The sequence below is a fragment of the Gracilinanus agilis genome, chromosome 2, assembly GCF_016433145.1.
Source record: "Gracilinanus agilis isolate LMUSP501 chromosome 2, AgileGrace, whole genome shotgun sequence".
Taxonomy (NCBI): Eukaryota; Metazoa; Chordata; class Mammalia; order Didelphimorphia; family Didelphidae; genus Gracilinanus; species Gracilinanus agilis.
In genome coordinates, this window is record NC_058131.1 from 41,607,976 (window position 1) to 41,626,559 (window position 18,584).

At 38.8% G+C, this 18,584-nt stretch overlaps 1 protein-coding gene across 1 annotated transcript in view; it reads left to right on the forward strand.

The window, feature by feature from the left end:
• HYDIN (HYDIN axonemal central pair apparatus protein) overlaps positions 1–18,584 on the forward strand; it is a 417,120-nt gene that overhangs the window by 349,325 nt on the left and 49,211 nt on the right. The window contains exons 67-70 of the mRNA XM_044659361.1: positions 643–755; positions 5,683–5,905; positions 9,704–9,916; positions 10,463–10,601. Coding sequence (XP_044515296.1) covers positions 643–755; positions 5,683–5,905; positions 9,704–9,916; positions 10,463–10,601 — 688 coding nt within the window. The remainder of the gene's footprint in view (positions 1–642; positions 756–5,682; positions 5,906–9,703; positions 9,917–10,462; positions 10,602–18,584) is intronic.

Consider the following 18,584-nt stretch of genomic DNA (forward strand, 5'->3'; position numbering starts at 1 on the left):
AGAAAGAGAGAGAGAGAGAGAGAGAAAGAGAGAGAGGAAGGAAGAGAGAGAGAGAAAGAGAGAGAGAAAGAGAGAGAGGAAGGAAGGAAGGAAGGAAGGAAGGAAGGAAGGAAGGAAGGAAGGAAGCATTTTATCAAACCTAGAAACAGACCTAGAAATTGGAGTTCATAATAATAATTATATGATGATGATGATAACTTACAGTTCTGTAGCTTTCAGGTTTGCAAAGTGCTTTACAGATATTATTATCTCATTTGACCCTGAGTTCAAATTCTGACTCTAACAACCAAACCAGAAAGAGGTGACTTCTAGGTAGCTCTCACTTGCCAGTTTGACTGCCATGCTCTCAAGAGAGCCTGATGACAAAGCCACACAGCAGCTGTAGTGAGTATTTTCATCCTCATGTGCAGGTATAGAAACGAGAACTTGGAGAGGCTGGATGGTATTCTTGGAGTCACATAACTACTAAGTGTTGGAGGAGGGATTCACACCCAGCATCTGTCCAGCAAGTGCCCCTTCTTTGTGGCGGGGGAGGCAAGCACAGGGACTAGCATTCCAACTGGCCACCGCTCTATTTAGTAAAAGGAAGACTAGAGGCACCTATCACAGGCTTCTCAGATGTGTGCTTTGTTGTAATTGCAGGTTTGACTTGATCAATACAGGACCTATACAACTGGAATATAACTGGCTGCTGTCAACAGAGGAAACAACAAAGGCTGTCAGCTTTGCTGATCAGGAAAGCAGCAATTCTCCAAGTAAAACAGGGATGTATCACTCCCGGGGAGGAGGAGGGGGTTAAGGTGAACCAGTTGATGAGAAAATCGTTAAGTTCTATCCCTCAGGCTTTAGCCCTGATAAAAGGGGCATATGGAATGGAATGAGGGCAACTAGGAAGCTTCCTAAGCAACTAGGATTTGTTGGTGTGAGGATCAATAGCTCTTTTTTTTAACCCTTACTTTCTATTTTAGTTTCAGTTCTAAGGCAGAAGAGCAGTAAGAGCTAGGCAATGGGGGTTAAGTGACTTGCCCAGGGTCACTTAGGAAGTGTCTGAGGTCAGATTTGAATGCAGGACCTCCTGTCTCTAGGCCTGGCTCTCCATCCATGAAGCCCCCTAGATGTCCCCTAATCATTTGCCTTTGTATTATCAAAGTCTAGTACAATGAGTGCCTGGCGCATAGCAATAGGCTTTTTCTTAATAGGCAAACAGGATTAGGTGACTTGCCCAGGATCATATAGCTAGTAAGTGTTTGAGGAAAGATTTGATCCCAGGTTTTCCTGTCTCCAGGTCCAGAGCTCGCTCTAGCTGTCCCATACACCAACCACTCTTAGAGCCAAAAGATCATGGGATAAATGTTAGATGTCTCCTGGTACCAGCATTCATGCTATAGTAAAACTTTAAAGAATCCTAGAGATGAGTTTCATCTCACAGAGGGGAAACTGAGGCACATAAAGACATAAAAATTGTATGTCTATAGTCACACAAGCTGGTAAAAGAGAAACCCCATGATTCAAGTCCCATTCTTCTTACCTGGGTCCAGAGCTTTTTTCATTAAAGATCAGGGTGTAGTGATCTATAGCATCATAGGATCCTAGCCTGAAGGGACCTCAGGGCCCTTTAAGTCCTACCTCCACATTGTACTAATATGAAAGCCTAGCCCAGAAAAGTTAATAAGTTCCTTACCCAAGGGCACACAGAAAGAGAATAAGTAACAAAGTCAAGACTTGAACTCAGATCTTCAGATTCCAGAACCAGCACTTTTTCCAGTGGAAATGAGAAATAGTGATATTTATCCCTGCAGACTCTAAATAATGACCTAAAATAGCTCAAATATACTCACCTTGTTTTGGTGCAGCTTGGCCCTGCCCAGTGTAAGCAGTTGTCACATTCAGGTAACAAATGGCATCACCTTGGTTTTAGTATAAAATAAAAATGTCATTACAGGAGGTGGGGAAAGAGGAGACAGTATCAGTCAATACTTCTAGACCTTCACCAAGATTAAAAATTGTAAGCATCAGATTGATTAATTATTAAAGAATCAGATGCCCCATAAAAGTGACCCTAGGTTCTCAAAGGGTATGCCAGGGAAGTACAAACTGTGGCATACATCCACCAAAATGGAATGTCCCATGCTGCTGACAGACAGATGGCTTCTGGAGCCTCAGGACTAGTCTAATTAAGCACAGACACACTCATCAACCAGCAGGTTGGCCACTGCATGATGGACTCTTTGGCCACGGCAAACTCTGGAACAATGCGCCATGTAAAATGTGCTTATAAAAGGCCCATCCACAAATGCCTACTAAGCACAATTACATACAAAAGACTAGGCTAGATTGTGGGGGTCTGGGTAGTATACAGTAAGAACCCATCTTCAAGGAATTTCTCTCTTAGTTGGAGAGAGAGGACTTGTACACAAGTCTCCAGGGTAACCACTAAGTATCCCATGAGTGATAGAAGTAGCAAGAGTTCTCAATGAGTAACTGCTAAGCACCAGACTAAACCTTTGGTCCAGCAATTATGATCTTATGAAACTATTTTTTTCCACTGAGATAGTGAGAGAATTCCAAGACTTCATTTCTTGGATCTTGGGCTCTTATTCTATCAAAAAGGATATATTGCTTTGGGAAATTTCTCTTTACTGTTGACCGGGATCTCCTAATTTGCTCTTGACCATCATCCAAGTCAACCTCTGATATCCCACTGTGGCATGGAAGGAACCTTGAGTCCTTTGGGTCATGCCAATGGAGTGAAAGTTCTGGCAGGTCTATCAGGCAGGAAAGGCTTTCCCCATAACCTCAATGATGGATTACACGTTTCAAAGAGATTCGTTGCCAAGTTGGCTACAAGGCAATGGATTTTTTGGCTATACAATTTCCAAAAACCATCAATTAAATCCAATTAAATCATAGGTGGTTTGTATTCTGCATCTGTGGAGGGATACCAATAAGATCTTAGATCTTGGAATATTCAAGTAATGACCTTTGTTTTCTGAATTCCATCAAGATGGGTCCTAAGAAGCCATTTTTAAAAGCAGACTGGACAGCTAGGTGGCTCAGTGGATAGAGAGCCAGGAGAGGAAGACCCGAATTCAAATCTAGCCCAGCTGTGTGACCCTGGGCAAGTCATTTAACCCCAATTGCCTAGCCCTTCCTGCTCTTCTGCCTTGGAAGAAATACTTAGAATTGATTCTAAGACAAAAAAGTAAGGGTTGTTTTGTTTTGGGTTTTGTTTTTTAACTGATTAGAGAACAATGATTCTCAAACTTTTCACTACTTGGAATGTTTTGGTCTAGCAAATGACATCACAAATTACCTACCTTTTCTACTCTGCCTTACCACAATGGGAAAACAAACAAGCACCCTCTATCCATTAATGAGAAGAAAATTTAAAAATAGATTTATTTTAAATCCATCAATATAACCAATGCAACCAAAACTAGAAGGGAAGCAACAACTTGGGGGGGGGGGGATTATAACAAAGACTTCTGACAGAGGTCTAATTTCTCAAATGTATTAGGAGCTAAGTCAATTGTACAAAAAAATCAAGCCATTCCCCAATTGCCTCATTTTCCTCATCTGGAAAATAAGCTGGAGAAGGAAATAGCAAAGTACTCCAATATGTTTGCCAAGAAAATCCCACCAAAAAGGGGGGTTACAAGAAGTCAGAAACAACTGAAAAAAACCAAACAACAAATATAAATTTGTATTTATTATTCACTTTATATTTAGCCGCCTCCACCATTAGAATATAGACTTCTTTAGAAAACACATAAACTGCCTAGTGCAGTGTCCGGCACATAATAGATATTTAATAAATACTTGCTGATAGATTGAATTGTCTTCATGGTAGTCTTTTTGGCTCATGCTTATCATGAACACTGAAAGGCAGGATGGCGTCTACCCTCTACAATGAGGCAATGGAGGATTTTTTTGGTGGAAGATTGCTGTTACACCAGGAACCAATGAACGTTGTCATATAGCACCTCTTGGTAGACAAGAGATGAGCCTAAAGACCATCCAGGGGGCCCCCGTGTGAATTCTAGGTGAATCATATTTGGAGAGTTCTTGCCTTAGAGAAGCTACCATTGCCAATCAATAAAATCAAGACTTTTCTTTAGGGGGAAGGGAGGAAAGTGTAGGTGAAAGAGTGTAGTCCTTGGAATCAGGGGACACCTACGTTCAATTCCTGTCTCTTGGATTTACCATCTAGGTGACCACGGCTAATAAATCAGTGGACTTCCCCAAGCTTCACTTTCTTCATCTGTATAATTCAGGGAATTCCTAGAGTAATAATAATTGTTGTTGTTCGATTGTTTCCGTCATATCTGACTCTTCGTGACACCCTTTAGAGTTTTCTTGGCAAAGACACTACTTTGCCATTTCTTTCTCCAGCTCATTTTACAAATGAGGGACTGCAGCAAACACAGTTAAGTGACTTGCCCAGGGTCACACAGCTAGTAATTGTCCAAGGACAGATTTGAATTCAAGAAGATGAATCTTCTTTACTTCAGGCCTGGCACTCTATCCTCTGCATCACCTAGCTGCCCCCAAATAATATTAATGATAATTAACATTTACATAAGCATTTTAAAGTTCGCAAAATGCTTTACATATATTATCTCTTTTGATTCTCACAACAACCTTGTAATAATAACAATAATAATAATAACAGCTAACATTTCTATAATACCTATTATGTGCCAGGTACTATGCATATTACAAATACTATCTCATTGAATCCTCACAACAATCCTGGGATATAGAGGCAATCATTATCCCCATTTTACAGGTGAGGAAACTGAGATTGAGAGGGACCAAGTAACTGGCCCAGGGTCACACAGCTAATAGGGATCTAAGGTCACATTTGAACTCAGGCCTTCCCAATTCCAGGTCTAAGTGCCTCTCTATTTCCTACAGTGACTTTTTCAGGGGTCCCTGCCTTCTCTCTGAGATTGCTTCGAGTTTTCTCATCTCATATAGACACAGAATGATTTGCAGATCATCTCCCCCATTAGAATGGGATCTTGGGGGCAGCTGGGTTGCTCAATGGATAGAGTGCCACGCCTAGAGATGGCAGGTCCTGGGTTCAAATCTGGGCTCAGATATACTGTCTAGCTGTGTGACCCTGGGCAAGGTACTTACCTCCATTGCCCAGCCCTTACTGCTCTCTTCTGCCTTGGAACCAGCATTGATTCTAAGATGAAAGGGAAGGGGTTAAAGAAAAGATGGCCAGGACCATGTTTCTGTCTCAACACTGAGCACAATTCCTGGCATATAGTGTTTCATAAATGGTAGTTGAATAACTGCCTTGCTCAAGGCTGAAATGAAATAATATACACAAAGCACTTTGCACACCTTCTCAAAGTGTAGATATGGCAGACTTAGTTTATTTTTTTTCCTAAAAATTTAATTGCTGACCTTGGCAAGTAGTAGGTTCCCCATCACTGGAGGTCTTCAAGCAAAAATTGCCCTTCAACATGTAGCAGAAGGCATCCTGGTTACTGTACAGCCTGAGCTAAATCAATCACCATTTATTAAGCATCTACTATGTGCCAGGCACTGTGCCAAGTGCTGGGACTACAGAAAAAGGCAAAAGATAGGCAGGCCCTGCCCTCTAAGACCTCTTTCAGCTCTGAGGTTCCCTATAATTCAACATCTTGGTTGTTTCCTTTGTACTTCTAGCTAGTCTATTTGACACAAGTCGCAAAGAAATAGCCAGTAAAGCAACTTTTCCTGCAGAGAGTGCCACAGAAAGTGCCTCATCCCATGCGTACAGTGGCATCTCCACCTATCCATTCTCCATGGACCCTACCAGTGGAGTCATCCCAGTTGGGAAACGACAAAAAATCAAGGTGAAATTCTCCCCGGTGGAAGTCGGCGAGTTTGAAAACAACATATGCTGCCAGTAAGAAAGCATTCCCCAAAGCTGTATGTTGGCTATTGATATCTTTGACTTGGCAACGGTTCAATTCTTCCCCCACCTCATCTTCCCTGCCTGATTCTTTCCTCAAATCCCACAATGCTCAATTCTTCTTTGGGAAGGACTGTGTTGTACTGAGCTCAGAGAACCCCTAGGGCAGTGATGGCGAGCCTATGGCATAGGTGCCAAAGAGGGCACACAGAGCACACTCTGTGGGCACGCACACCCACCCCTACTCCCCAGAGTTCATTACTAGAAAGACAGAAGGGCTCTGGCAGAGCTGGTCCCTTCACCCTCTCCACCATTCCTGACAACATTTTTTCACATCACCTGCCCCTCTGCCCAGCAGCCCAATGGGAGCACTTTCTTCCTCCCCTGTGTGGGATAAAGGAGGGGGGCACACCCAGCACTTGGTCTGAGGGGGTGGGATGGGGGCAGGACCCAGCACTCCTTCTCTAAAAGGTTCACCATCACTGCCCTAGGGCCAGAGGGACACTGACACTGGGGCATCTGGGAACTGGGTCCACCATCAGGGACCTGAATACCCAGTCAGAGGGTTCTTCTTCCCCTCCCTAGGTAATTCTCAAATTTCTAGGGCTAGAATACTGAGGCCTGAAGAACTTAAGCGATTTGTCAAAGTAATACAGTTAATAAATAATAGATTTAAACCCAGGAGTCCTTTGACCCCAAATCCAGCATTCTTTCCCTAATGGGCACCATCTATGCCGATCACTAGACATTGATTATCCCATACATTTACCACTGGTCAATACCCTAGTTTTGGTTGCCTACAAAAGCATCAGGTCATTAACTGAGTCTCATTCTTTCTTACTGAAGCTCTGATTGGTCCCTTTTCTCTGGCACAGGCTTTCTCTGCTCTTCTTAAGGGCTTTGGCACTTCCTAGTTCCTGGAAATTTACTTAGAAAAATGATTACCAGACATTTCAAGTTTATCAAAAACAGATTCTCCTAGAACGCAAATGAGAACTTCCTTTTGGAAGATAGGAAATCCCTTAGGTGAGACAAATAAAAATGGTATACAGAGGTCCAAGGAAGATTTAGAACACCTGACACCAGAGGGAAGAGAAATAGGGACAGTGACTGCACCAACTTCCACCATCTCTATCCCAAGAAGCCTCCTCTCTCATTGCTTGTGAAAATTAGTTTAATGCTAAACTAAACCCACATTCTTTTTTTCACTTTATTTTTTCTTTTTTTAGATTTTTTTATTTTAAAAATATTTTCCCATGTTTACATATCTCATTTTCTTTCCCTCCCTTCTTTCCTCCCCCCTCCCATATCCAATAAGCACTTCCACTAGGTTATACAAATGTTATCAATTATACCTATTTCCACATTATTCATTTTTGCAATAGAACAATCTTTTAAAACCAAAACCCCAACTCATATATCCACAAAAACAAATGATAAGTCATTTGTTTTTCTTCCATGTTTCTACTCCCACAGTTCTTTCTCTCAATGTAAGTAGCATTCTTTCTCATCGGTCCCTGGGTATTGTCTTGTATTAGGAAATTCCATTACATTGTATTGTTCCACAATGTTTCATTTTCTGTTTATAACATTCTCTTGGTTCTGCTCATTTCACTCTGCATCAGTTCCTGGAGGTTCTTCCAGTTCATATAGAAATTCTCCAGTTCATCATTCCTTACAGCACAGTAGTATTCCATCACCATCATATACCACAATTTGTTCAACCTTTCCCCAATCAAGGGACACTCCCTCATTTTCTAATTTTTTGCCATCATAAAGAGCATGGCTATGAATATTTTTGTATAAACTCATATCCTTAAAATTATTTTAAAGCTTAGTAACCATCGATAAAGATAATCAAGTGAACAAAAAATAGGGAGAAACATCTTAAACAGAAGCTTTTGCATTCAACAAAATATAACCAAACAAAAGTGCAGACAGCAAATAAACTATAAGTGCATTTGTTCTATACCCCATTTCAAGTGCTTCTGAAATTGATGCAATTGAAATTTATTAAGCACCTACTATCTGCTATGATAGATTCATGCAATTAGTATTTATTAAGCATCTACTATATCCTGTAATAGATTCATGCAATTGGCATTTATTAAGCACCTACTGTGTGCAAGGCCTTGTGCAAGGTGCCAAGGATACAAAGAAAAAAATGAAATAACCCAGCCTCCAAGAATTTCCATTCTACTAGGAGAAAACTATGTAAAAGAGAGGAAATGTTTGTGTTTAAGAGGGGGGGAAATCCTGATTTCTGTTTTGAACCTAAAGAGTTTGAAATATCTATAAGACATTCAGATGGAGATGCCCAGTAAGCTATTGGTTAGATGATAATGGAGCTTAGGAGGGAGCCTGAGCTGGATATATAGATAGAAATCATCTGCATAGAGGTGATAGTTGAACACATAGTAATAAATTCAACCCTTCTTTAATCATTAGACTTGTAGACTGTATCCACTTTTTTGCTTTTGTTAACCAATATTTTTATATATGTCCTGAATGATTTCCTAACTTTCAGATTTCTGATTTTTCATTTTCTAGTTCTAGTTTTTCTTCTTTGTCCAGAATTCCATTTCTACTTTGAAAATTATTGATTACTTGTATTGATTTTTTTTTTTAAACCCTTGTACTTTTGTGTATTGTCTCATAGGTGGAAGATTGGTAAGGGTGGGCAATGGGGGTCAAGTGACTTGCCCAGGGTCACACAGCTGGGAAGTGGCTGAGGCCGGGTTTGAACCTAGGACCTTCTGTCTCTAGGCCTGACTCTCACTCCACTGAGCTACCCAGCTGCCCCCACTTGTATTGATTTTTAAGGTTTTCTATTATATTCATCAAAATTGTCATTTTCTTCATTATTTTCTACCAGTTTCCAGCATCTTTTCATTTGGATTTGAGTTTAATTACTTTAATTATCTCTTATTTATCTGAGGATATCTTTTGTGGTGTCTTAAGTAGTTTCTTTTTCTATCTGTATTACCTCTCAAATGTCAACTGATTCACTTGCTCCAAATGCATTTCATTTGATCAGAATGCTTCTTCTCAGATCATTTTCTATTTTGGTTGACTTTAATTTTCTCTTTTTTTAAAAGAATTTTTTTCAATTATACATAGCAACAATTTCTGGCAATTGTTTTCTGACACTTTGCAATTCAGATTCTCTCCCTCCTTTCCCCGCCTCCCCAAGGGCAGCAAATAGGCTAATATAGGTTATATCAGGGCTTTCGTGTAATACATGTCTCCATATCCCCCATGAAGACACATATACAATTAAAAACTCATGAAGGAAGGTGTGCTTTGATCTCTTGATTTTAATTTTCCTGTGGAAAACTTAGGTTATTTTCTAATTTCCCTCTTATCTCCAAATGACATTTCTTCTTCTTTTGCAAGTAATAGGCCAGTGACATCACAAGTATTTCTATATCAAATAGACCCCCAGCCATAAATAAACACCTAAAAAAAACCATTTTATTTTAAAATGAGATCAATGGGATATATGGCAAAAGAGGAAAGGACTAACAACTCAAGGATGGACCAAAAACTACCAAGCCAAAACAAGTATTATGGGTTCTGAAAACAATCCAACCCAGAACCTGAACAGGTATCACTAGTTTGCAGAGGAGGCCGTGAAGAGATGATGGGATGATATAAAGAGCTGCAGAAAATCAGGAAAGCCTCTAACTAAAGCAGTGCCATACCCAAACCTCTTCCCCTTGTGCTTTCTCTAAAAAAATGACTGGAAACAACACTCTCTGGTGCTTGATATTTGCCCTTATTTCTCTTCAGGATGCCTAACCTTTTTCCAGGCGATCAAGGTCTAACCATAACTGTGAAAGGACGGAGCCGCTTACCGTTTTGCCATTTTGATCTGAAAGAATCTGACTATATCAGCAGCCATAGGCGTAATCCCGACTTCGGTGGACCACAAGGGGGACCTCTGGATCCCAACACAAGAGTGATTGAGTTTTCTGCCATGGGTGTGGGAGCAAAGAACATCCAGTGAGTTGATTTATTCATTCATTCATTGTGTTTATAGAAGGCATTTCTTCCAAAGGGCTCAAGGGAAGCTTAAAACCCAGGTGTTATATAGTGTGTGAGGTTGGGTGGAATAAGCCAAGAGCTTCCTAGAGAACTGAATATTAGAACTCCAAGCTTCTGACAGTCAACCAACAAACATTTACTAGTCACCAACTATCTACCAGGCACTGAGAATAAAAAAAGAAAACAAAGAAAATACAAGATTATTCCTGCTCTTGAGAAGGAGCCAATACCATAGCAGGAGACCATAATTACCTTAGAGGCACATTAAGACCAAAATATAGCTCTGGCCTCAGTGTTTTCCCAAAGACAAAATGGCATCATGCCACCTTAGCCTCTTAGGCAGGACAGAATGTTCCCTTCTACATAAACCTGCCATGTCATTCTGGTCTGACTCCAGTTCATTAGAATAGAGACTCGTTATTTAAATAACCAGTGAATCCTTGGCCAGTTCATTTTCAAAACTGAGTTTTCCTTTCCTCTTGTGTATTCCCTTCTCCCGGCCAGGACCTTCACTATTATGAATCCTACCTCTGAAACCTATTCCTACCGATGGATCTCAGAAGACTTTGAGAGTCTCCTGAGCCCTCCCGCCTTCATATGCCTGACAGAGGGAGGCACAATCCATCCAGAGAAAAAAGCAGAGGTGAGTGGGGAAGAAATAGCTATGCTGAGGGCTTGGATTCAAACCAGATTTCCCAGGATTTCCCACCTACCATAGAATTAAAGATATTCTTGAAGTAAGAGGGAAACCAGGGGAAAGAGGAGAGATTCATTCTTTCTCTCAACAGAGATTTGCTGAACTTACTCTCCAACAAGTGTTTGGGGTCCCCTTTCAAAGTTGTGCCAGGTACTAAGGAGGATATGAATTAGATACACTCCTCCCTTGCAGACCCTGCCATCCAATCTCTTAAGATGTTTCTTCCCAAAACATTGGAACATTTCTTTGGATGAGCATGGCTGCAACTACAAATAGTGATCTAAGAAAAGAAATGTGAAACTAAAGAAATCTGAATGATACATATTAGCACAACACCAGAACCTTCTGGGTTTAATAAATATCATTCAATGGGTAGATCAAGGGTTCTTAACTGTTTTTGTGTCCTAGTTCAGTCTGGTGAAGCCCATTAACCCCTGCTCAGAATAGTGTTTTTAAATGCATAAATAAAGCACATCCATTCACAAAGGAAACCAATTATATTCAAATACAGATGTCATTTTTCCCCATCCAAATTAAAGTAAGACCCCCTGACATATACCCAAAGGTCCTTTGGATATCTATGGATCCTAACTTCAGAACACTTGGGGTAGAGGAGAGGGACCAAACCAAGATGGCAGAGACAGTACACAGACCCACCTGATCTCTACCAAATTACTCTCCAAAAAACTATGGCATAACACCACAAAATGAATTCTGGAGTAGCATAACCCACAAAAAGAAGGGGTGAAATAATTTTTCAGCCTGAAACAACTTAAAAGTATGACATGAAAGATCTATTGCCCCAAGGTGGAAAGCATGCCAAAGCAGGCCCCACCACAGGAGTAAGCCCCAGGGGGACAGTTGAATCAGCAATAAAGGCTTCTGGAACTCTCAGCCACAGAGAGTAAGAGGAACTGGACAACTGCACGGGAGAAGATTACAGGAGTCCCTGTTTCTGGCTTTAGAAAGTTACTTTAGTCACAGTGAAGACCAAAATATGAACTCAGAAGAGGACAGCAGTGTCAAAAAGAAAATATATGAAGCTTCAAAGGAAAGTGTGAAAGGATGTCAAACCTCAAAAGAATCCCTGGAAGAACTTGAAAAGATTTGTTTAAAAAAGAGAATTGAAAGAAAATCATTGAATTAATAAATAAAACAAGGAGGTGGTTTTATGAAAAAATAAAATAGATAAACCATTGGTTAACTTTATTTTTTATAAAAAGGAAAAAAATTTCTAGTACCAAAACTAAAAAAGATCACAACCAATAAAGAAAAAATTAAAATAATTATTGGAAGTTATTTTGTCCAACTAAACACCAATAAATATGATGATCTAAGTGAAATAAATGCTTACAAAAATATAATCTACCTAGATCAACAAAAAAGGAAAAAAGAATACTTTCAGGGAAAAAATAAATTGAATAAAAATATCAAAGAACTCCATAAGAAAAAGAGCTCAGAGTCAGATAGATTCACAAGTGAATTTTACCAGACATTCAAAGAACAACTAATTCCAATGCAACATAAACAATTTCAAGAAATAGGGCGAGAAGAATCCTTCTAAATTATTTTTATGAACAAATATGGTATTAATACCTAAACCAGAAAGAGATAAAACAGAAAAAGAAAACCATAGACAAATTTCCCTAATGAACATTGATGCAAATTTTTTCTTGGTGTCCTCTACTATTCAACCCCCTCTTTCCCATCCACCCCCATATCATCTTAGACCATATAGTACTCCAACCTCTCCCTATGAATAATTCTTCTAATTACTATAATAGTGAAAACTATAATAGTGATTAGAGTTCACTACAGAGAATTACACATAACATTTATCCACATAGGAATACAAATAATTAGATCTTATTGAAGCCCTTAAAGAGGCAAATTTAAAAAATAAGATTTTTCTTTCTTTCCCCTCGCTTTCTTATTTACCTTTTCATGTTTCTCTTGATTTTTGTGGTTGGATATCAAACTTTCCATTTAGTCCTGGTCTTTTCTGGGCAAATACTTGGAAATCTTCTCTCTTGCTGAATGCCCATACTTTCCCCTGGAAGTATATAGTCAGTTTTGATGGGTACGTGATCCTTGGTTGTAGACCCAGTTCTCTTGCCTTTCTGAATATCATATTCCAAGCCTTGCAGTCTTTTAGTGTAGAGGCTTCCAGATCCTGTGTGATCCTGATTGGTGCTCCTTGATATCTGAATTGTCTCTTTCTGGCTTCTTGTAAAATTTTTTATTTTACCTGGAAGCTCTTGAATTTGACTATTATATTCCTGGGGGTTGTCTTTTCTGGGTCTAGTGTAGAGGGTGATCTATGGATCCTTTCAATGTCTATATTGCCCTCTTGTTGTAGAACTTCAGGGCAGTTTTGCTGAATTATTTCTTTTAATATGGAGTCCAAATTTCTATTAATTTCTGCTTTTTCAGGGAGACCAATGATTCTCAGATTGTCTCTTCTAGACCTGTTTTCTTGATCTGTCAATTTCTCATTGAGATATTTCATTTTTCCATCTATTTTATCAGTCTTTTGGCTTTGTTTTATTTGTTCTTGTTGTATTGAGAGATCATTAGCTTCTAATTGTTCAATTCTAGCCTTTAGGGACTAGTTTTTGGCTATAATCTTTTGGTTTTCCTTTTCAATCTGGTCGTTTCTGGTCTTCAATTTACTTGCCTCACTTTCCAATTGGGAAATTCTGCCTTTTAAACTGTTATTTTCTTACCTGTTTTGGTTTCCATTTTGCTTACCATTTCATTTGATTTTGGGGCATCTTTCTCCAATTGGGAGTTTCTGTCTTCTAACCCGTTAATTTCCTTTTGAACTATTTCCCACTTCTCTCACCAAATCTCTTCCATCTTTCTCGTCATTTCAGATTTGAACTCTTCAAGAGCTTGTGACCAGTTTTCATTATTTTGGGAAGGTTTGGATGTGATTGCTTGTTTGTTCTCCTCTGCTGTTTGCTCTGTTGTCTGGATTTTCTCTGTGTAAAAGTTGTCGAGTGTTAAAGATTTCTTCTTGTTGATCTTTCTCTTCTGGGGTTCCTGATTCTGGCTTGCCATTGTTAGCCCTGGGCCTTCTCATATTTATCATCACGCTCAGGGTCTGTCTGCGCTCTTTAGGCTCCTGAGGTCTCAGGTCTTGTTGTTCTCAGGGTCAAGCCTCCTGGTGGTCCCCTTGCTTGTTCCTCTGCCCTAAGCTCCTTAACAATCTCAGGGAGCTGCTTCCAGTCGTGCACCTGTCTGCACTGGGTCCCCACTCAAGGTCCAAGCCTGCACTCAAGATCCTTGTCCGTGCCTGCGTCCTCGCCTGCATCCATGCCTTCACCCGCACCTGCGCTCAAGGTCTGTGTTCAAAATCCACGTTTTCTTTGGCCTCTTGGGGTCTTAAGTCTTGCTGCTCTCAGGATCAGGCCCTGGAGCTGCCAATGACTTAATGGGTGCCCCAAACCTGCTCTAACTCTTGTGCGCTGGCCTTAGCACTGTAGGTGGTGTGGTGGGGGAGGGGGGTTGCTCAGCTTGCATTTTAGTGAGAGCTGTTTCACCCCTTTATAGCATGGAAATGCCCCAAACCCACGTACTTTCAATGCTGCGCCCTATTGTGGGGTCCCTTCATTGGTCTGCATTTGTTTTTATGTCCCCTTGAGGAATCCTATATGTTTTGGTTAGGAGAGGTTAAGCAGCTGCTTTTTACTCTGCCACCACCTTAACCCGGAAGTCCTGAGGTCTGATACAAATTTTTTAAATAAAATATTGGCAAGGATGTTACATTTTATCACAAGAATAATATACCATGATCGGGTGGGTTTTATACAAGGAATGCAGTGATGGTTCAATATCAGGAAAACCATCGGCATAATTGACCATATCAATGATAAAACCAACAGAAACCACAGATTATTTGAATAGATGCAGAAAAAGCATTTAATAAAATATAATATGAATTCCTTATAAAATCATTAGAAAGCATTAGAATAAAGGGAACCTTCCTTAAAGTGATAAATAGCATTCATCTAAATCCATCAGCAAGCATTAGCTATAGTGGGGACAAATTAAGACCCTTTCCAGGAAGATCAGCCCATTTATTTAATAGTGTACTAGAAATATTTTCTATAGAAATAAGAGAAGAAAAAGAATTTGAAGGAGTTAAAATAGGCAATGAGGAAACCAGACTACCACTCTTTGCAAATGATATGATGGTATACTTAGAGAATCCTAGAGAATTAACTAAAAATTAGTTGAAATAACAACTTTAGCAAAATTGCAAGATACAAAATAAACCCATACCAATTATCAGCATTTCAATATATTTCCAATAAAGTCTAGCAGCAAGAGAGTTGGAGAAATTCCATTTAAAATTCCTCTAGACCAGTGATGGGCAAACTACAGCCCATGGGCCAGATGCAGCCCCCTGAATTGTTCTATCCCTTGCAACATTATTCCTAATCTGACGAATACAATGAGAGTAGGATACGATACAATGAAACTTCGAAAGAGTTGCCTTAGAAACAGACTGACAGATGAGCATTTCCTTTCCTTTGACCCCCTCTTTAAAAAGTTTGCCCATCACTGCTCTAGACAGTATAAAATGCTTGAGAATCTATTTGTCAAGACAAACTCGGGAATTATATGAACACAATTACAAAGCACTTTTCACACAAATTAAGTTAGATCTTAAACAATCATAGAACCATTAATTGCTCATGGGTAAACTAAGCTAATATAATAAAAATGACAATCCTACCTAAATTAATTTACTCATTCAATGTTATACCAATCAAGCTATCCAAAAATTATTTCATAGAACTAGAAAAAACAACAACATTCATTTGGAAGAATAAAAGTCCAAAATTGTCAAGGGAATTAATGAAAAAAATATATGAAGGAATGAGGCTTGACTGTACTAGATATCAAATTACACCATAAAGCAATAATCATCAAAACAATTTGGCACTGGCTAAGAAACAGAGTGGTGGATTGGTAGAATAGATGAGATAATCAAAACACGGCAGTTAATTTCCATAGCAACTTAGTGTTTGATAAACCTGAAGAGCCAAGCTTTGGGGGAAAGAATTCACTATTTAACCAGAACTACTAGGAAAACTAGAAAGGAGTATGGCAGAGATTAGATATGGCCCAACATCTTACACCATCTACCAAAATAAATTCAAAAAGGATATGTGATCTAGAAATAAAGGATGATACCATAAACAAATTAGAGCAATACGGAAAAGTTTACCTGTCAGACCTGTGGATAAGGGAAGAATTTATGACCAAACAAGAACATTACAAAAAGTGAAATAGATAATTTTGATTACATTAACAGTTTGCACAGATAAAACCAATGCAACCAAGGTTAGAAGTAAAACAACAAATTTTGGAGAAATTTTTATATCAAATATCTCTGAGAAAAGTCTCATTTCTCAAATATAGAGAGAACTGAGTCAAATTTATAAGAATATAAAACATTCCCCAATCATGAAATGGTTGAAGGATATAACTAAGGCAGTTTTCAGAGGAACTATTAAAACTGTCCAGGGTTATATGAAAAATGCTCCAAATAACTATTAGTTTGAGAAATGCAAATTAAAACAATTCTGATATACCACCTTATACCTACCAGCTTGGCTAACATGACCAAAAAGGAAAATGATAAATGTCGCAAGGGTGTATGCGAAAATTGGAACACTAAACATTAAAAAACAAAGGGAGGAAGGACCTATATGTGCAAAAATATCTAAAGCACCTTTTTTTGTGGGGTCAAAGAATTGGAAAGTGAGTGGGTTATCATCAATTGGGGAATGGCTGAATAAGTTATCGTATATGATTTTAATTGAATGCAATTGTGCTCTAAGAAACAACAAGCAGGAAGCTGGGAAGATTTGCACAAATTGAATCAGAGGAAAGTAAGCAGAACTAGGAGAACATTGTACCGAGTAACAGAATACAGTACAATGAACTGTGAATAACAGCTACTCTCAGCAATACAATGATCCAAAATGATCCCAAACGACTCATAATAAAAAAATGCCATCTGCATCCCAAGAAAGAACTGATGGAGTCTGAATACAGATCAAAGCAAACTTTTCACTTTCTTTTTGGGTTTTTTTTTTGTTAATCAAATTTCCTTTCACAAAAGGATTAATATGGAAAAATGTTTTACATGATTGTACTTGTAAAATGTATAGTAATTTCTTACCATCTCTGCAAGGAGAAGCAGGGGAGGGAGGGAGAAAATTAAAGACTCAAAATTCTTTTTAAAATGTTGGAAACTATTTTTACATGTAATGGGAGGGATTAGATTAAATTTTAAAAAAAGAATACTCAGGGTGGATAGATGAATAGAATGAGTGAAAACTAGAAGGAAAATAGAGTTGGTTTCCCCTGAATTCATCTAGAATCAAATCTAAAGCATTCCTAAATGTATGGGTCTTCTTCAAGTAAAAAATTCAAGAATGAGGTCTTAGGAGGTTTGGGATGAGAAGGAGGGTTAGTTTTTGGTTTTTAGTTTCCAAATCTGTCATGTAATAGTATTCATAGAGTATTTATCAAAGGATCCAAATGATGCGTGTTGCTAATTTAGTTTTACTAGTAAGCATCATGTTTTTTTAAATAATAATATTTTGTTTTTTCCATAATTACATGTAAAAGCAATTTTAACATTATTTTTTAAATTTTTTGAATTTCAAATTCCCTCCCTCCCCACCCTCATTCCCTCCTGCCCTTCACCCTTCCCTGAGACACTAAGGAAACTGATACAGAATTTTCATGTGCAAACATGTAAAACATTTTTTTTCTGTAGTAGTTATTTTGTGGAAGAGATTTCAAACAATCAAACAAAAAAGGGAAAAAGAAGAAAGAAACTGAAGTGTGGTATAGTTTGGTTTGCGTTCCGACTCCATCAATTCTTTCTCTGAAGGCAGATGGCAGTTTTCATAAGCCTCTGGGATTGCCTTGGATCACTGTATTGCTGAGAATAACTAGATCATTCACAATCGTTCATTCAAAAATATTGCTGTTACTATGTACAATGTTCTCTGGTTCTATTCACTTCACTTCACTTTGCATCAGTTCATGTAAGTCTTTCCAGGTTTTTCCGAAATTGTCCTGCTCATCATTTCTTATAGCAAAATAGTATTCCATTAAAATCATCTACTACAGCTTGTTCAACCATTCTCCAACTGATGAGCAATCCCTTAATTTCCAGTTCTTTGCCACCACTAAAAGAGCTGCTATAAATATTTTTGTGCAGAGAGGTCCTTTTCCCTTTTTAAAAATCTCTTTGGGATACAGACTTAGTAGGGTGGTTGCTATATCAGTGGGTATACACAATTTTAGAATCCTTTGAGAATAGTTCCAAATGAAGAAGTATCTCAGAGAAAGCTGGGAATAAGAAGACAATTCAAATATGGTGACATCAGACACTTACTAGCTGCATGGCCCTGGGCAAGTCACTTAACCTTCGTCTGTCTCAGTTCCCTCAATTGTAAAATGAGGATTATAATAGTACCTCTTTCCCAGGGTTGTTGTGAGGATCAAATGAGATTAACATGGATAAAGTTCCTGCTGGCATATAGGAAAAACTTAATAAATGTTTGTTTCCTTCTTTCGTTCTTCCCCAATTCTAGCACTCTATAGAGATGTTGGAGAGCTGGAAAACTCTAATTTCTCATCCCAGGATCATGTTCAGTCATCACCAGCAGGGCCTTTGAGAGAACGTGGGCCACCCTCTAGGGCACCTTTTCTAGAGTTTATGTATTTCAACTCCTTTTGGGAAATGTCTAACACAATGCTACTTTATACACACTGTTTTGGCTATGGTGATAATTCCTTAGCAAAATGAACAAAGGAAGTCATTTAAAATGCATTCAAATCCCTACAGGCTCAACAAGGCTATGAAATGGCAAGATCTCTTATGGGTCTGTTCTC